This window comes from Charadrius vociferus, unplaced genomic scaffold (genome assembly GCF_000708025.1).
Source record: "Charadrius vociferus isolate BGI_N301 unplaced genomic scaffold, ASM70802v2 scaffold46, whole genome shotgun sequence".
NCBI classification, from domain to species: Eukaryota; Metazoa; Chordata; class Aves; order Charadriiformes; family Charadriidae; genus Charadrius; species Charadrius vociferus.
In genome coordinates, this window is record NW_009648710.1 from 174716 (window position 1) to 195343 (window position 20628).

At 37.8% G+C, this 20628-nt stretch overlaps 1 protein-coding gene across 1 annotated transcript in view; it reads left to right on the top strand.

Annotated features, from left to right (window-relative positions):
* DNAH3 (dynein, axonemal, heavy chain 3) overlaps positions 1-20628 on the top strand; it is a 59729-nt gene that overhangs the window by 37934 nt on the left and 1167 nt on the right. The window contains exons 38-58 of the mRNA XM_009886551.1: positions 185-314; positions 808-1044; positions 1420-1523; positions 2551-2845; positions 3290-3469; positions 4453-4576; positions 4669-4825; positions 5745-5888; positions 6485-7151; positions 7258-7423; positions 7764-7980; positions 8691-8873; positions 9779-9977; positions 10589-12730; positions 13677-13902; positions 14229-14473; positions 15930-16046; positions 17149-17303; positions 18054-18221; positions 19668-19810; positions 20396-20600. Coding sequence (XP_009884853.1) covers positions 185-314; positions 808-1044; positions 1420-1523; positions 2551-2845; positions 3290-3469; positions 4453-4576; positions 4669-4825; positions 5745-5888; positions 6485-7151; positions 7258-7423; positions 7764-7980; positions 8691-8873; positions 9779-9977; positions 10589-12730; positions 13677-13902; positions 14229-14473; positions 15930-16046; positions 17149-17303; positions 18054-18221; positions 19668-19810; positions 20396-20600 — 6204 coding nt within the window. The remainder of the gene's footprint in view (positions 1-184; positions 315-807; positions 1045-1419; positions 1524-2550; positions 2846-3289; positions 3470-4452; positions 4577-4668; positions 4826-5744; positions 5889-6484; positions 7152-7257; positions 7424-7763; positions 7981-8690; positions 8874-9778; positions 9978-10588; positions 12731-13676; positions 13903-14228; positions 14474-15929; positions 16047-17148; positions 17304-18053; positions 18222-19667; positions 19811-20395; positions 20601-20628) is intronic.

Here is a 20628-nt window from a genome sequence, read left to right on the forward strand (position 1 = left end):
AGATAATGATGGTGTGACTTTGTGATCACTTAAGTACTGCCTCACGCAGGTCCTTTCCCGATCTTCCCTCTGCCAACTTGGAGAATTTCTGATGCCTTATGTTTTATTGAGAGAGAATTGAGGGACAGTGGGAAATGTGGCAACTCCTGCGTTATTTTAAAGCCATTTCCTTTTCTTCTGGTAGGTCAATGACATGTTTATGTGGCTAGTCCAGCCCTGTTTAGAGTTTGTTCACCTTCATTGCAAAGCCATTGTACAAACGTCCTCTGTTCATCTGAGTTATAGCTTGATGAAACTCTATACTTGTCTGCTTGGTAAGTACCTGAAGCCTTATTCTTTTTATTTCAATTTTTTTTTTCCTGCTGTGTTCCATGACAAGGTGCAGGTTATCGGATGCAAGGAAGTACCAAAGGAATTCCTCACTGTTGAGATCATAGAACACAAGTCCTTTCTTGTCACTGATCAGTATTAATAGTAGTTCTTTAGCATACAGAGCTTTTACATTTGGACACTGGTGTCATTACAAAACTGAATATGATCTTGTGAGTGTATTCCATATGCTTTGCTTGCTGTTTGCTAGCATCTGAAGAAAAGAATTATGACCCTTTGAAAATATTTTTTCTTTTCGCTTATTTTTATTTGTAAACAGTATTTTACACAGACGAGATCCTCACTCTGTAGATTGGCTTTGTTCCACTGAAGAAAATGCTCTAAGTTTGTCTCAGAATACTTTTGCAAAAATGCATTTTGAATTGGAATTTTTTATTATTACCGGTATTTAACTGAAATTCAAAATATGTGTTTTAGATGAAATAAAGCAATCTGAAGAAGAAGAGAAGGAAAGCATGTCTAGTCAGCAGATCATCTTGTGGCTGCAGGGGCTTTTTCTTTTTGCTTTGGTTTGGACAGTTGGTGGGATCATCGATGCAGACAGCAGAAAGAAATTTGATTTGTTTTACCGCAACTTGCTAATGGGAATGAATGATGAAAACCCACGCCCTAAAAGTGTGAAGCTTACCAGAAGCAATATCTTCCCAGAAAAAGGTGCTTCTTCATAACTGTGTTTGCCTGACCTTTTATAAAGCAATAAGAACTCGCCACTTTAAGGGAGAATAGAGGGCCTGGCTGCTGTTAAGTTTTCAGCAGAGCCACCATCTGCCAGGCCTTGGGCTGCACAGTCGGGTGCTCTTTCCTGGCTCTTTTAACCAGAAGTAGCATATGCCTTATGTTGTAGTCAAACAATGTAGCTGAATCTGACCTAAAATAATTTGGTGATGATAATGGGAGGCTGGGGGGGTGAGGGTATCTCATGTACTAGAAAGCCTTCATTATCTCACAGTGCTGGATGTCTCACACTAAAATGATTCAAGTTTATTTTTAATCAGTGGGTTTTCCTATGTTGTGTTTTTCAATTAACAGGGAGTATTTATGACTTCTATTTTTACAAGCATGGTAGTGGGCAGTGGAACACGTGGACGGAGTACATCACAAAAGAAGAGCAAATTATCTCCCCAGAGGCTAAGGTTCTCATTGATGTCTTTCATTATAGAAAATAATTGTTTGACTAAATGATTTAGTGGTATAAGTCAACTACCTTTGCTAGCTCTGATTCTACTACATTAGGCTGTTTAATGTTTGATCTGCAACATTTCATTAATCTCTGCAGGCTCACTTTCATGCTTATGTTTTAATTCCGGTACCATCCATATTGAAAGTTCAGCACTGCAGGTGAACATGGACCCCAGAGGTTGGCTGGTGGTTAAAACTTTTGGTTCTGCTTTAACCTCTGTAATAGCATCTGATGTTGGGGAAATCATGGCCTAATACTGAATTTCCATTCCTTCATTTTTGTTTTCTGTGGTTGATATCATGATACTACAGCATGAGTTAATCACAGAGAGCAAGCAAAGGGCGATATGGAGAGCAGTACTGAGAGTCGTGGATCCCCTCCATTTCCAAATAGGGGCACTCACATTTTGATGGCAGCTGTGAACTCAAGGGAGGTATAGCAGAGCAGAGACCTGCAAAAAGTACCTATTCTGCAGGTGAACTTTCAAGATAACTTAAGCGATGTTTGTTCAGCTTTTCATTCCATTGTAGTTGCAACTATTAAGTACATGAGAGATGTAAGATTACATTTCATTCTGCTGCCTAAAATCTTTTCTTGATATCTAGTGCACAGCTGCTAGTGATAAGTGGAAGATGAAGAAGAGAAAAAAATTTCCATAGCACTGTTCCTTTCCCTTTGTACAGTAGGGGAATGGAATTAAGCCATACTTAACTCCATAGTTTTCCTTCTGGGCTTTATATAGTGTCTATGAACCATAATATAGATAATGCTAGTTGTGCTATGCACTGTATAAACACTGAACAAGAAGTGGGGCCGTGCTATCTACCAGAATCTTGTTATAGCCTAGGTTTTCAGAGAAAAAAAATGTAAAAAAAAATGCATTTGGGCTACAGGCTTCCTGTAGTTGATGCAAATACTCATGTTGATTAAGGTATTAGAAGTTTGACTTTCATGTGCTTTATTATTTTTCTGTGTAACAGGTATCTGAGCTGATCATTCCAACAATGGAAACAGCGAGACAAATGTTTTTTCTTAAAACATATGTGGAGCATAATGTCCCTTTGCTTTTTGTGGGTCCCACCGGCACTGGAAAATCAGCTATAACAAATAATTTTCTACTACAACTTCCAAAGCAAAAATACATCCCAAGCTTCATCAACTTCTCTGCAAGAACCTCTGCTAACCAAACCCAGGATATTATTATGTCCAAGCTGGACAGAAGAAGAAAGGGATTATTTGGACCTCCTTCGGGGAAAAAGGCTATAATATTTGTGGGTAAGACAATTTTTTCAGTGTTTTTATATCATATTAATTCTGGCTTTAGGCAAAGGAAGTGATTCACTGAGGCTAGTAATTTTGGATTGCCTCAGTGCTCTTTGGCTTTTTTCAGGCATCCAAAGAAGGATGAGCACTGCCCCCTGCTGAAAGGTTTCTACCTGTTTAAGTGGTGGTTCTCTTCAGGATACTTCATAGCGTTGCAGTGTGACACAAAATAAAGTAAAACAAAATCACCAACCACACTAAATTAAATCATCACCCCTAAGTATGCCTGCGGAATATAATGTCATTTGATTCTGATTAGTTTAATCAGAAGCAAGAATAACAAGATACAATCTTTTTCTGTCTTCAGTTCAGTTATTTTTTCTTCTTAGCTTTGAAAGAAAACTGTAATTCCTAAACACTGAGGCTTTTTTTATTTGATGTCTATGTTCTCCATAGATGACCTAAATATGCCTGCAAAGGAAGTGTATGGAGCCCAGCCACCTATTGAGCTTCTCAGACAATGGATTGATCATGGTCATTGGTATGACAAGAAAGATACATCCAAGATTAATATCATAGATGTGCTGCTTGTTTCAGCTATGGGTCCACCTGGGGGAGGCAGGAATGATATTACAGGTAGGAAATATATTACTATGGCAAGTAGTTAAGAGGTGGGTTCAGTTTTGCTGGTGGCAAATTCTACATTTCTCTATTATTTGTAGACCTACAGATACGTTCACTGGCTGGGTCATTCCAAAGAGAAGTCTGTATGTTCAAGGTCAAATCTGTACCTGTTCCCAGGGGAGTTTATTCAACATTAGAAACAAAGTTTTTAATGTTGATTAAACTATGAATGATGAAAATAATTTTAAAATTAGAGAATTTGATGCTTTTTCCATTTTCTATCCTTTGGAAAAGGGAGGGAATACATCTTCTTGCCAAGTATTTCTGGCAGTTCTCTTCTGAAATTGTACCTCCTGCTGCTGAGATAGGCTGCCTGCATTTGCTTGCAGGCATGTTGCCTGCAAGTCCATGATTCCTGTTATATCACCGTAAGGGAGATGATATTTTCTAATGAAAAAGTTATGTCAGCAAAAGCCCTAATGTAGCTACAGCTACACCATTATAAGGCACTTTATGCTACTTTGCCTCAGTTGAACACTCTAATACAGGTATAACTCTATGTGCTCTGAGGAGGCTTTATTAAAATAGCTAAATTTGTAAAATTTGCTAGTGGACAGACTGAATTTTTTTAGATGAAAGCCGATAACAAGACACTTGATTTTGTAAAATTTTACTGTGACATATCACAATCAACAAGGCTAACATGAGCTGAAATTTAAATTTGGGTAATAATGGCCTTGTTGTAATGGAGATTCATATTTTTCATATTAAACCCAGTTTTTCTAAGTGAAATACTGATATAAAATATAAGCCAGGTAATATTTCTTTTGCATCAATTCTGGGGCAGAAATTTGCCAGAAACAAAATCATGGAGCTGGAGCCATATTCAAATATTGTTGTTTGAGTGACAGTCAATCCTAGAATAAGCTAGCTGAAAAGTGGAAAAATGTTTGGACATTCCTAAATCTTTCTGCATCTTTTTGTGTGAATTACAGGACGCTTCACACGGCACTTGAATATTGTATCTATCTGTTCTTTCGATGATGACGTATTAACCAAGATTTTTACTGCAGTTGCTGATTGGCACTTCAGCAAAGGCTTTGAGCCTGTGTTTCTGAGGTAATGTGATATATTTCCTGTAATACCTTTGACATCTTTTCTCCTGTGATTTATCTGCAGAAGTTAAAATTGTATCTCTTTTCCTTCTTAAGGCTGGGTAAGATGATGGTCCAAGCAACAATGGTGATTTATAAAATGGCAGTTGATAATTTTCTCCCAACTCCTTCAAAATCCCACTATGTCTTTAATCTACGGGATTTTTCCAGGGTTATTAAAGGAGTGCTGCTCTGTCCACACACTCATTTGCAAGTAAGTTGTAGTTTAATTATGTTGCTGTAAGAAAGAGCAATGGAAAAAGTAAATTATTTTTATAACATCAGTAAGTAAACATCTTAAAATATATGAACTGTGGTTTCAATAGATTTACAAGGTTTAAAATCAGGATAGTCCCTGAATACCTTGTTATATATTTTCTGTCTGTCTCTGAAGAAGGCAGCTGTCATTTTTGTTAATATTCTTTACGTGTATTACAGTTGGGCCCACATGTCCAAGGCCCATCTTAAGGCCTGTACATCAAGTCAGACAATCCCTTTTCTTGAACTTACAAATTAAATATACAAAAGAAACAAATGTGGGAAAAGATTCAGTCTCTCTTACAAATTGTAAGCTCATCAGTGAACAAGACTGAATAATTTAACCCTGAGTTTGCCTGTTGTCACAAACTACAAATGAATACTGATAGATATGTGTGATTTTCATCCTTTTACTTTTTTCATCCATTTTCAGTAAAATGTCAGGTTGAAGGAGTATTAAATTTTTATTTCTGTTGGGGTGTATGTTTTTGGTGCAGAAACAGAACAAACCAGCTACAAGCTATTCAGGGGAAATCTTACCCAGCAACACTTTTGAGCAGGGCTTGGGTTAGAGCCCATGAGCCAGATTTATTCTTTATGTTGGAAGGGTGGCGAGATTTGATAACAGTAGAGAAAAATGCTTTCACATAAGAGTCCCAGTTTGTATTGGCAGGAAGGACAAGATGGTAACCCAGTGAAGAAGCCATTTAAGTTAGCAGATGCTGAGCCATGTGCTAATGGCTTGGAATTGAAAGATTCCCACTGAGTTTAGTACAAGATATAGCAGAGTCCAGATGGACACTTCTGTGTTTTTGTTTCTAAAGAATTTCTGCCTGAGGTATGTTTACCTGTTTTCTTGTATTTACATTTTTCAGGATGGAGATAAACTTATCAGACTTTGGATTCATGAGGTTTACCGAGTTTTCTATGATCGCTTAGTTGAGGAGGAGGACAGGAAGGTATTCTTTCAGATGGTAAAAGAGACAACATCAAATGGCTTCAAGCAGAGCTTTAGTAAGGTATTTTTGGGTAATGTGCTGGGACCAAGAATGAGACTGGTGCATTTTCAGAAATACACTGAGATTACATTAGTATTGGACGCATTTTGAATTACTCGATCAGTGCATTTAAAAAGTATGGATGGTCTTCTATTCAGTATTGAGTATTATACATATTCTTAGCCAAGTTAATACAAATTACTTCATATCAGAATGATTCATAACTTCAAAACGATTCTGTGCTAGTACAGAGGACTATCTGGAATAAATGTCTTATACAATATTTATCTGTGCTTTTGCTTAAGTTAATATGTGGATGAGCCAATAGGAGTAGTCGGTACTTTTCTGAGAAGCCTTTTGGAAACTTGTCCTGTATTTGACAGCAAAATCTCTCAGTCAAGTATGCATATGTTGGAACTTGTATGTCAACCTACAGCGTATTCCGCATTGAGATGGTTTTTTGTGGCTTCTTTTTCCAGACTAAGGTAATAACTAGAATAGCTGGAAAACAGTGTTTCCCACAGTATTATTACTATGTAGATAACAATGATTATGACTTTAAGGAAAATAATTTCCTAATAGTTTGAATTATCTGTTGATTTTTGTTTTTTCCCTAGGTACTGAGTCACCTCTCACCTACCGGACAAATCTCTGATGATGATATTCGCAGCCTGTTCTTTGGAGACTATTTGAAGCCAGACAGTAATGTAAAAGTATATGATGAAATCACAGACTTAAAGCAACTGACAGCTGTGATGGAATACTACCTTGAGGAATACAACAATATCAGCAAAGCACCAATGTCCTTAGTCATGTTCAAGTTTGCTATTGAGCATATCTCAAGAATATGCAGGGTATTGAAACAGGATAACGGACATCTGTTGCTGGTGGGGGTTGGCGGGAGTGGTCGACAGAGTGCTACCAAGCTAGCCACCTACATGAATACCTTTGAACTCTTTCAAATTGAAATTACAAAATCCTATGGCATCAATGAATGGAAAGAAGATGTTAAACGAGTCATGCTGAAAGCAGGTGTTGGTAACAAGAATGTGTCCTTTTTGTTCTGTGATAACCAAATAAAGGACGAAGCATTTGTAGAAGATATCAACATGCTTTTAAATACCAGTGATGTGCCTAATATCTTTGCAACAGATGAGAAAGCTGACATCGTTGAGAAAATGCAAGGTGCAGCAAGGATGGAGAACAGGAAAATTGAAGCCACTCCCCTTGCTATGTACAATTTCTTTATTGAAAGGGTGAAGAAAAATTTGCATATTGTCTTAGGTCTGTATACAATGTGTTATTTCTTAGAATGCTTTTTCTTAGGCTTAGTTTTTTCTGCTTCCTAACTGCAAACAAAGGTAACAATCGTAATTTATTTTTTTTCCAGCCATGAGTCCTGTTGGAGATGCATTTCGGAATCGATTGCGGATGTTCCCTTCACTGATAAACTGCTGCACCATTGATTGGTTCCAAACCTGGCCCACAGATGCTTTGGAAATGGTTGCTAACAAGTTTTTAGAGGATGTTGAACTCAAAGATGACATTAGAAAAGAGTATGAGTTTATCTGTCAAGAAACATATGAAACAAATGTTTGTTCCCCGCCTCCACCTCACGCCCCCAACATACTTGATCGGGAAACTGTCCTTATAAATGGACAAAGCTGAGCCAACTCTGGGATTTCAGTGCAAGTCAAGGATACCTAGATATATGTATCTGATGTTCTGAAAATCAGGCCACTCTTCAAAAGGAGTCTAAAATATTTCTTATAATGGGGATAAAACAATTCTGCCTTCACTAACACTAATATAATTTCATAAGCTTAGAGTAATTTCCTCATAATTAACATAAAGACAGATTGTATTTTCATAGTAATGTGGAAAAATTTTTTCTAGGGTTGTGTCAATGTGCAAATATTTCCAAGAAAGTGTGAGAGAGCTCTCCGTCAGCTATTACACTACACTGCGAAGACACAACTATGTAACACCAACTTCATACCTAGAATTGATTCTTACCTTTAAGACTCTGCTGAATAGCAAAAGGCAAGAAGTTGACATGATCAGAACTCGTTATCTTACGGGACTTCAAAAACTTGATTTTGCATCTTCACAAGTAAGTTTCAGATGAAAACACTCATTAAATATTGGATTTAAACGTATACATAAACGTCACATATTTCATTATTTTTTCAAAACCTTGTACGGAGAATCCATGCTTCAGCATCCTAGTACCTGTGACCCTTTTGTAAGACAGTAATAGACATTAATTCCTGAGTAGATTCCCAGTAGGAAATTGATCAGGTTCCCGGTAAATAATCCTTTTTTTTAACCCATGTGATCCAGGGATTGATCTTTCCAAGGTGCAAAGTAAAGAGGCTTCCAGATACTTGCTGGATGAAGAAGAATATCCAATTTGCAGCTGTTGCTATCACTAATTCTGTGTTTCCTTCCAAGTTTCTTTTGGATTTTGTTTTCCAGCTGTGCAATAAAGGATTACTTAGGGTTCCATAAAGTGAAACTGACTGTGAGGAAACAATTACAATTAATCAATTTATTTCTCATTATTGAAATTAAGTGGATCATAAAAAAGCAAGTGTATTGCATGGATGATTAAAAAAATCCTTTTAAAAATCTATTAGTTAAATAAAGCAGCTCATGGTAAAAATAGGCTAGAGAACAATTTTAATGGTTATTTAGATCAAATGTTCCTTTTTAGATTGTATCAATATAGTGTCTTCTGATCTTTCTTCCTAAGACATCAAGATGTGAAATGCATGCAATGTTTACAGAAATTTTTTCTTTATTTCCCATTACATTCCTCAGGTTGCAGAGATGCAGAAAGAGCTGACTGCCCTTCAGCCTGAACTGATTCGAACTTCTACAGAAACAGACAAAATGATGATCCAGATTGAAAAGGAAACAACTGAAGTAGATGCGAAGAAGGAACTAGTGTCAGCAGATGAAAAAGAGGCTAATGAAGCAGCAGCTGTTGCTAAAGCTATTAAGGTAGCGTACAAGGGCTTAAGCCTGGAGCAGAATAGGTTCCAAGTCTTTCCAAGTAAATGGAAGTTGTGATGATGTGTTAATGGAATGATCCAAGCTCTTAAAGTAAAAAAAAAAATCCAAGAGATGATGAACGAGATGTTCCTAATGCAGAAAAGGTAAATTTTGGCTGTTTGGAGTATGACTGTATCTCACAGTACTGCAAAGCTTCCCTTTCTAGTTGACATCCCAAAAGCTGTAGAGCTCTTATTTCTGTACTAATATAGTCTCCTTCTCAACAGATTGAGTAATGAGGTTATACTGTTTCCAGGTCCAAAGACAGTTCATTGAGAGTTAGCTGAGGTAATCTGGCATAGCACTGCCTAGCCCTATTAAGCATAACCTAAAAGTTATTGCCATAGCCAGACATCTGTAGCACAGAATTTCCCGTGGGAAGCTGTAGGATTCCTCAATATTTTTTTTTGGTAACTAGTTGGAAATGTCAGTAATAGATAAGATAGATAATTAGATGGATAGATAGATAGATCTGAGTACATGATAAAGAATTTAAGCTACACAGTGTACATTTTTACCTGATCAGCACTGTACAATTTAACGAAGAACAACTGTACCTAACCTGTATTTTAATTCTTCTTGTCAGACCAGAGAGACTTTGATCTTGAAAGCTTGTCTGGCTTTCTCAGCTATCAGTTCAGCTTATGGAAGTTAACTAATTTCTCTACAAACCTTCCCTCTTTAAAATGCTTAAACAAATTGTGGAGGTAGTTTTCTCTACAAGAAACACAACGTTGTGAAGAGTCTTTTTATTAGCAGCGAAGGTTCTCTGAGGCTGTGGTGGAGTGGGGTGATGAGGTTGCTGGCTTGGCATTTTATGGAGGTTTACTGGCTTCTACCCAATGTCTTAACAGGACGAATGTGAAGGAGACCTTGCTGAGGCCATGCCAGCTTTGGAGGCAGCACTTGCAGCTCTTGATACCCTGAATCCTTCAGACATCTCTCTTGTGAAATCCATGCAGAATCCACCTGGTCCTGTTAAGCTTGTCATGGAGAGTATCTGTGTGATGAAGGGAACTAAACCAGAGAGAAAGCCTGATCCAAGTGGCAGTGGTAATGATGTGGTATTTGTTATCCCTGCCCAAGGAATGCTTGGGGTACTGCTGTGTTGTACTAACGGAGTGCTTCTGGTGTGAATGGACCACGTGCACTAAAAGTGCATTTTGCTAGAAATGACTTGTAACTACCTTGAATAGCTACGAGTTGCCTTTGCCATCGTAACATGTTGCACTTGCTTGACACTGTTGTACAAGCTTTGTAAATACGATCCCAGTCACCAGCACAAAGTCATCTCTTCAACTTGCTTTGACCCAATCTTGAGATTTGCATTGCCTTGAGGAACTCAGGGAGCTGGAGATGTGCTGTGCACCATTCACATGTATTTTCCCCTCTAATCCCTGCTACCAAACTTTATCAGTTACACTGAGAGACAGAATTCTAGCTGTACCCCTGTCATAGGTGATTACTCTAACAAGCTCTTTCTGTGTGCGTTATGTTGTGTGAATTTCTTTAGGTATTGACTTTCCCAAACTAGTTAACAGTGGTTGCACCGTAAAATTCTGTTGCAAAATCATTGATGTTAGTTCTTCGTATTATGTTTCAAGTATTTTTTCAGTTTGAACATGCATGTTTTAAGCCTTATTTTTGTATTATTTGCAATATAGGTAAAATGGTAGAAGACTACTGGGGGCCATCTAGAAAAATTCTTGGAGATCTGAAATTCCTTGAGAGCTTAAAGATGTATGACAAGGATAATATTCCTCCCACTATAATGAAGAGAATTAGAGAGAAGTTTATTGATCATCCAGATTTTCAGCCAGCTGTCATAAAAAATGTCTCATCTGCCTGTGAAGGACTATGCAAGTGGGTGCGAGCCATGGAGGTATATGACCGTGTTGCAAAATTGGTTGCCCCAAAGCGTGAACGATTGAGAGCTGCAGAAGGAGTACTGGACGTTCAAATGCAGAAGCTAAAAACAAAACAAGCGGAACTTAAGGAGGTAGTTGATCGCCTCCAAGCTTTGAATGATGAGTTTGACAACATGAATGACCGGAAGAGAGAATTAGAAAATAATATTGAACTCTGTTCACAAAAGCTTGTGAGAGCTGAACAGCTAATTAGTGGTCTTGGTGGAGAGAAAGAAAGGTGGACAGAAGCTGCTCGACTATTAGGAATCCGGTACATAGACCTTATAGGAGATGTGTTACTATCATCAGGAACTGTGGCTTATTTGGGAGCCTTTACTGTAGATTACCGCCTAAAATGTCAAAAGCAATGGCAGGTCCTTTGCAATGAAAAGAACATACCGTGCTCCAGTGATTTTAGCTTAAGTAATACATTAGGGGATCCAGTCAAAATCCGTGCGTGGCAGATTGCTGGACTGCCAATCGATTCTTTTTCCATCGACAATGGCATAATTGTTTCTAACTCAAGAAGATGGGCTTTAATGATAGATCCTCAAAGGCAAGCTAACAAGTGGGTAAAAAATATGGAGAAAATTAACAGGCTGTCAGTTATCAAATTATCTGACACAAATTATGTGAGGACATTAGAAAATGCTATTCAGCTTGGAACACCAGTCTTGCTAGAAAATATTGGTGAAGAACTAGATGCTTTCATAGAACCCATTTTGTTAAAGTTAACATTCAAACAACAAGGAGTAGAATACATGAAATTAGGGGAAAATGTAATTGAATATTCAAGAGATTTCAGGTTTTACATAACAACCCGCTTAAGAAATCCTCATTATCTTCCTGAAGTGGCTGTGAAAGTTTGTCTACTCAACTTCATGATTACACCTTTGGGTCTTCAGGACCAACTTCTTGGCATTGTAGCTGCAGAGGAAAAGCCTGAGCTAGAAGAAAAGAAAAATAAACTGATTATAGAAAGTGCAGCCAACAAGAAACAACTAAAGGAAATAGAAGATAAAATCCTAGAGATCCTTTCCAAATCAGAAGGAAACATCTTAGAAGATGAAACAGCAATTAATATTTTGTCTTCATCCAAAGAGTTATCTGAAGAAATCTCTGAAAAGCAAAAAATTGCCTCTGTAACTGAGATGCAAATAGATTCTACTCGAATGGGGTATAAGCCAGTTGCTATTCATTCAGCTGTTGTCTTCTTCTGCATCTCTGATCTGGAAAACATTGAACCTATGTACCAGTATTCATTGATTTGGTTCATTAACTTGTATGTTCAATCTATTGCTAAAAGCAAAAAGAGTGAAGATCTAGAAGAGAGAATTAAAAATATAACTGAGCATTTCACAATAAGCATCTATAATAATGTCTGTCGTTCACTATTTGAAAAGGATAAGCTGTTATTCTCCTTCCTTCTGACAGTAGGCATTATGAAGGGAAAAGGCCAAATAGATGATGAGGTTTGGCGTTTCCTACTGACAGGAGGTGTTGCTCTTGATAATCCCCATCCCAATCCAGCTCCAGATTGGCTATCCGACAAATCATGGGCTGAGCTTGTACGTGCGTCTAGTCTGACAAACTTCCACGGACTAATGGAACATGTAAAAGAGAATTTTTCAAAGTGGAAGCTAATATATGACTCTGTAAGACCCCATGAAGAAGCCTTCCCAGATGTGTGGAGCACACTGATGGGGTTAGATCGCATGGTTATTCTCAGATGTTTGAGACCTGACAAAATTATTCCAGCAGTGCAGGAATTCATTGTGGAAAATATGGGAATAACATTTATTGAACCACCTACTTTTGATCTTGGAAGAAGTTACAGTGATTCAAATTGTTGTGCCCCTTTGATTTTTGTATTATCACCAGGTGCTGATCCTATGGCAGGTAAGATTGGTATTAAAAGATCTTTTTTTAGCTGGTTAAATGTCACTAGGTGTGACTAAACTCATAATAGTATAGGCCCCTTCATTTGATCTTTAAAGTGTCTTTGAAGTATAATACAGCAATGATGGAATAGCAAACATTTGCCCATATATATACAATGATAGTAAAATTGCTAGAAGGTGGAATGAATGTAGTGGTGATGAAATGTCTAGGTCTCTGAGCAGCAATTTAGGGATCTAACAGCTTGTAACATCCAGACCAGTTTATAATTTATGCTTGCGTTACAATTCTTTCAGTGGGTGTTTGGGACTTGCCCCAGTCTTTGTTACAACCCCTCCTACAGAAAGTTTCCTCCCTCTCAGTTGCTAATTAAATGGTGTATATGACCACACTTAAAAACACATCTGCTAAACGTCCTTTAAAAAATAACCACCCAGATTATTTTTACACCTGGTTTTCTGCCAAAAGGATTGTAATATGGAGCCATACCGTAAGGATGTATTTCCAGGAGGTACTGGTTTTGATGGCAAAGCTGGAGGGTTATTTTTAACCAGATCTAAAGATCTAATTTACGGCTCAAACCCTATGAACAATTGTACCCATGCAACAGAGAAAGGAGAGAGCTGTAGTGCAGGCTGGAACTGAGCACTCAGGGCTAAAGGAAAGGACAGGCATTTAACCTGGCTAGTATTGTTGGGGTTTTTTTTCTTTTCTTTTAGTATTAACTTTATACACCTAAATTTTAGCATATGCCTCAGAAACACAGTGACTGATACAGCATTTGATACTACTTCTGGGTTGTTGAGGTGGCGTTTCTTTTCATTTCAAGAAAATATTTGTTGACTTTTGCCCCTTTAATTACCTTTTACATTATAAAAAAGATGAATATAACATAGATCTACTTTCTAATAGACTTTGTTTACATATGTGAAACTTGCCATCATAGGTTTGCTAAAATTTGCTGATGATGTTGGCATGGGAGGCACAAGCATTCAGACAATTTCACTTGGACAGGGCCAGGGCCCAATAGCAGCAAAAATGATTTATCAGGCTATTACTGATGGAACCTGGGTAGTGTTACAAAACTGCCATCTTGCAACTAGCTGGATGCCAGCTTTGGAAAAAATCTGCGAGGAAGTTATAGTCCCTGAGAATACCAATGATAAATTCAGGTAGGAGTTTTAATATTTTGCTCTTTTTAATGGGAGTATTTCTTGTTTGCTGAAGACACTAGTAAAAAGAAATGAAACTTCTTTTGTGTGAACAACTAAGTATAACATTCATATCGTTTATGTGCAGGGATAAAATAAAGACACGTAATTAGGATGTCATCTTTTCTACCTTTCCAATATAATCTACTTTATGCCTGCCCTTTAGAACAAATTTAGATGTTACCATTATAGTTAAGCAAGTAATAAAGTGTAGTCTTCTGCAAATCAATAATGATTTATCAATATTGATGATTTTTTGATAATGTGCTTTTTAAAATTATTTTCAGGTTGTGGTTAACTAGTTATCCATCAGAAAAGTTTCCTGTTAGTATCCTCCAGAATGGCATCAAAATGACGAATGAACCTCCAAAAGGAGTTAGAGCGAACCTTCTTCGATCATTTCTCAATGACCCCATCTCCGATCCTGTGTTCTTTAGCAGTTGCCAAAAGCCAGAAATGTGGCAAAAACTGCTGTTCGGCCTTTGCTTTTTCCATGCTATTGTGCAGGAAAGGAGAAACTTTGGCCCACTGGGTAAGGTTTAGATTATTTTGCAGGTTGTTGCAAAAAGATTACTAGTTTTGAAATGCATTATTGGAGCTTCTCTGTAAAAAGGCAGTATTGTTGTTAGCAGTATTACAAGAGTGCAATCTGTATTGCACAGAACATAATAAAGTTTAAAAGCTGTTATTTGCAGAGGTTCTTATTCAGGCAAAGCTACTCTTGAAGCTACTGGAAGTATAACCCTGGGGGAGAACTAGAAAGTACCAGTTTTCCAAGTAAATATATTATACTGTAGTTACATTAAATTATAGCTTACTAAATTATTAATTTATTACTGTAGTTCTTACTGACTAACCATCATATACAGTTCCATTTTAAATTTTCATAGTTAAAGATGTGTCTTCAATTCTGCTTTTGTTATTTATGTGTATACTTCATTTTTATCAAAGCTAGTGCATATGCTTACTTGGTGTGAAACAAATTTATGTAGCTGTAGTGTGTTCATAACACAGCACTGAAAAGATATGTATTAGTAAGATCTGTGCTTCAGCTTTTTCTATAATCTTGAAATATTTTGAAAACTATATAAAAATTCTACATAAAATGTAGAAACATATAGAATCATAGATTCCATTTTTATAACTATATAAAGCTTATACTTGCCACTGGTGTACATGAAATTCTCAGCCTGCCATTCTGACTGAGTCTGTCTTTGTCATAACAGGTGACTGTTATGAAATAGGGGTTTTTTGACTGAAAGCCGCTGTCCTTATTTTAATAGGCAGCTATTTAAATAAACACTAGACTGCCAGTATGAAGATACTAATTTTTTGCGTTAAAGTAAAAATACAATTTTCATAAGTGGCAAAGAGATAATTTTCAAAAGCAACATCTACTGCTTATCGTGACCAGCTGCCTGGGGGAAGAAGGGTAGTTGCAGCAACAGTCCTAATTTTCGGTTTGCGCTAGGAGTATAGGTTTTCTGAAGGATTCTCTTATTTGGAGTATGCTCCTGTGTAGGTTTTTGTTTGGGTTTTTGTTTTGGTACTGTTACTCTGAAGGTCATATACAGACAGCATTAATAGACGGGCAGATTGATTAAAAATTAAAATCAATCCATGAATTAAAACTCCTGTTCTCATCATCTCCAGGTAGCAACAGATTAGCTGAAAGTACAGAGCAGGTCTGTGCTCTACTTCAGGTAAAATACAATTTTTCAGGAGTGTGTGATACCAAAATGCCTGTGCTTATGTTTTAATTATACAGAATGATGGTAATAGTGCCTTAGGATACAATATTATCATGGAGTCATGTTCTCCCTTGCGCAATAAACAGCCTGGTAGATTCCAGGGCTTTGTCTAGGTACTGTTTGGCAGCTGTTATCTTCGGCTTTGTAGCAAGGGTATAGTACCAATACCATCATTTCCTGTGCATGGTTATCAATACAGTGCACCATTGCCCTGTATATCTTTTCTGAATTGAACAGGTTGGAATATTCCGTATGAGTTCAATGAATCTGACCTCCGAATCAGTATGCAACAGATCCAGATGTTTCTGAATGCATATGAAGAAATCCCATTTGAAGCTCTGACATACCTAACAGGTACAGGCATGGCACCCTCTAACATGTGTTGACTCTGCTATGCACTTTCAGCTGGTACAGTGATAAACTGATGAGTTCTCGACAAATTGAGTGGATTCCATTCAGGTTTACTTTCTTGGCCTTCCACATGCAGACAAGTTGGATCCCAAACTCTCAGATGTCATTGCTCTCTTGGCTCATATATAGCTAGAAGAATTACTAATGATACAGCAAACCTCCTGGTCTTTGTTTCATGTATGTCAAACAAAAACGTCAATGGCCTCTGTTTCACTTCAACTGATCAATATGATCTCGACACAGTAAGCACTGGCAGTTTACCAGAGGATGTGATAATACTCATGAGTTTAAAGCAGGAGCTGTTGACCTGTGTAAATAACCTAGCTGCTGTGGCTATTCAGTTCTCTTTCTCAGATGGCTGCTTCTTGGCCTGTCCTTTGTCAACCTTATAAAGATAATTCCTGATTTTTGCTAATACTATGATTAGCTTTATGAAAAAGAATTTCGGGAGTCAGGATTAAAGTAGTAACTGTGAGCTTTTAGCTTTTTTCTGTACTTTATGTCAGTGTAAACTTCCCCTCACTCCTTTCTCATTAGTGTAAACCTCCCCTCATTGCTTTCCCATTAGTTAAATCTCTCCAAACCCTTTTGCACAGGGGCATTGCATATTTGTGATCCCTTATTTTCTACTGTATACGTACATATTCAGGTTAAGTTTGCATGAAAGGAACAAGACAAAGATCAGCTATATAGCACTGTTCAGATTTTGACAGTTCTAAAAATTCTTACTAATGAGAATTTCAAGCAAAAGAGCTGTCATTTAAAACATGGGATTATTTACTGTGGCATGAGTAGCAGTTTCTCAGACCAACTCATAGTGTTCCTTAAACCTTTCGTCATCAAGACGCGCAAACTTGGCCCATAGTTCCAAAGGCGTTAAAGTGCCTTATTTCCATTGAATCAATTGAAGTATAGGGCCTAAAAACTTCTGAAGACCTGGAGCTTCAGAACTTCAACTTAACGGAGCTATACATTATTGCAAAACATTTTTTATTTGTCCATTAACTTTCAGTTTTTCATCCTGGTTTTTTGTGTTCTTTCCCAGGGGAATGTAACTATGGAGGTAGAGTAACAGATGATAAAGACAGGCGTCTTCTCCTGTCCCTTCTTTCCATAGTCTATAGCAAGGATATAGAGCAGGACAAGTATATGCTTGCACCTGGAGATGACTACTACATACCACCACATGGTCCATATGAGGTGAGAAGATAAGAGATGTAAATTCTCTCTGAGTTATTGGGAAAAACCTTATCTACACTGTACTTTGATATGCCAAATACAAAAAATAGAAAATACAAAACATAAGATCACAAAGCCATGCCAGAATATACCTTATGTATGAAAAATGTATCTGGTACTTAGTATCTAACACACCCCAATGGAGATGTAGATCATCCAATATTCTGAGGTTTGTTGATGCAAAGTGCCACCCCTGTGCAGGTTTCCAGTATAGATCTAGAAAGCCAATAGGAGTCAGGCTTCAGGAATTTACAGGGTACTTCTGCACCATCTTGCAACCATTATTGCCTTAAAAACAATGATCAAGATGAGGAGGTGGAATGGCAGGTATATAGTCAATTTTCATCCCCTTTTTCCCCTCTACCAACTGCATAGAGATAATGAATGTGCTCAAATCCCACCTATTTGTGTAGCCTGCAGTTGGTAGGGGTGATATATCCAGTATCCTCCCCTCTTCTGTGACTCCTACCAATGTTCCTTGTATATTTCTAACACACATTCCTTTCTCTTGCTACTTACATGAAGATGGTAAGAACAACTCCCCAGTGAGTCTTTGAACCATTCAAAACTTTTGTATTTATCTCTGTGGACTGAGTAAGTCAATCTCTGGATGCATTTAACTGGGATTAATTTGGTTGTAAATAGGGATGTTCTGTTTAAGCTGGGTTTACTGATCATTTATGAACTGGTATCTAAATGTTTCTTTTACAGTCTTACATTGAATACCTACGAAGTTTACCAATTACAACACACCCTGAAGTGTTTGGACTTCATGCAAATGCAGACATCACCAAGGACAACCAGGAAACTAACCAGCTTTTCAGTGGAGTGCTTCTGACTTTACCTAGAGAAGCAGGGGGAGGTGGGAAGTCCCCTCAGGTAACTGGGGAAGAAAGATCAACTTGCAGTCTGGAAAGGTCCCCCTTTTCTGTCATGTCCCAGGTCTCAGGGTAATCCAACACCTCTCATTACATGACTGTCGCGTTGGGAGTAATCTGAATGTCCCTGTAGAGAAGCAGACAGATTTGGCATAGAAGAACTTTTAAAGATGGAAGATACCCTAATGACTTTGAATTCAAATAGGTTAATACCACAAAACTCCACCTGGTTGAGTAGAACATGCAGTTTTAATAGGAATGTTTCTTTCATATTGCGTGTTTTAAAATAACAGTGAAGTGCTTCACTTCAGTCATGAATTCTAGTTAGAGCAGTTAACAATCACAGTTGATAAAGCATCTCAAATCACATCCACCTCTAGCCAATTTTGAAGTATGACATTTAATTCCAGTCTACAAATTCCAGTGATGGAGGGTCATGCACTGGCCTGACTTCATCCAACAGTGGTTGTGTGACCATCCCTGCCATTCTCACTAGGGGACAGACTCCAGAGTGCCAGGAAATTATATCAAGTCATTCGGCTATCAGGCAAGCAATGTAAGCCCATTAGAGGCAAAAGTTGTCTTCCTGGTGAAGTCTGTGCTATAATGGCACTTCCAGTCTGTTATTACTCATCGAGTGCTTGGGATTTGAGATGTGATTTTTTGCTTCCCGTTGGCTGCTTCAGTTTCTACAGTCCCAAATGTGTAACTGTGTTTGTGACTTGTATGGCACAAAGAAAGGGGCGGTTTGGCGGAATGGAATCACTTGGACACGGACACTGTCATCTACCCCTCCAAGGGAGCCGGTTGTGAAGATGCTGGGAATTTCTTTCCTTCATCCTATCCTGGCAGCTCAGGTTACTCAGGCCAATTCCATGCCCCTTTGAGACATAAATGACCTAACAGTCCCCTCAGATCTGACATCCTATATTGTATACACAAGTGGATTCTTGAAAAGTGGAATCGGTGGATCCTCATTTCCTGTGAGGTTGTCAAGTGATCGTATTCTCTGAAGTCTAATATGCTGTAAGGAAAGCTGCTCTCATGGCTGGGGTATTCATATGGTCTTCCCATCATTTTCCCCGTGCTGCATACTTTGTCTTTTCCTTCATTGTGGCAGTAGTGGGATTATGCTTGTCTGCCCTGCTGCCTGTCTCCTTAGAAGTTGCCTAAAACCTTTTTGCAAATTAAACCAAAATTACTAACAAATTTAAAATCATTGAGAAGGGAAAAGGAGCAAGCAGGGACATGCAGAGACAGACAGACAGACAGGATGATGCACAAACAGTAAGAGCATGTAAGCATTACTTCTTTAGGAAAATGGACTAAAATACCTATGTGGTTATACAGAAAAAATATGAAATCTATAGTGTTTTGTGGAATTTATTGAATAAAAATAGGTGAAAAAAAGGGAAATTCCTCATTCACTGCAAACTTGTGATTTCAGGAAACTGTTGAAGATTTGGCGCAGGACATCCTATCCAAATTACCAAGTGGCTTTGATATTAAAGAGGTTATGAAGGGATACCCAGTACTTTATGAAGAGTCCATGAATACCGTACTTAGGCAAGAACTAATTCGATTTAACAGGTATGGCTCAATGTTTTGTGTGGTATTACTAATACTGAAGTATGCTTGTGTTCATCAATGCTAGCCACTCACAAGCCTTAAACAGTTACAAGCCTTTTGCAATACGTTGTTCTTAACATGATAGATTCTGCTTTGGATGAGCCTTTTAAAAAGACCTGAAAAGCTGCAGCTGGCTACCTGAATATAGAAATAGTACCTATATTCCCAGATTATGAACTTATATCACATTTGAGTTTGTTGTGTTGAGGTAGGGCAGCCTACTTTATTCTTTTTAAGGCACCCAGGCTCCAATATTCACAGCACACTATGTTAATTACCGTTACAGTCTTTAAAGCTCTTGTCACTTATTTCCCTTCTCTGGAATGGGAATTGTCACTATCTTTCATTTCTCTGTGTGTGTTTTTTCTTCGTTTGCTTTTCCGAAGTTAAGTTAAGAGTTTTGATTACTACAGGTGAGATAAGGAATTTCTGACAGGACATTTTTATCAGCTTTGATTGACACTTTATTCAAGTTGGACTTAGAAGTCTTTAGCCAGATAGTAAGAAGTAAATAACGAGATGATAATTTCTTTGTTTTATCTGAAGGCTTACTGAAGTTGTTCGGAGCAGCCTCATTAATTTAGGCAAAGCCATTAAAGGCCAAGTGTTGATGTCATCTGAACTTGAAGATGTTTTCAACAGCATGCTAATGGGAAAAGTACCATCAATGTGGGCTGCCAAATCGTATCCATCACTGAAGCCACTGGGAAGTTATGTGTCCGATCTCCTCAGTCGTTTGGTCTTCTTCCAGGTATGCTAAACTGAGACTGACAGATCTA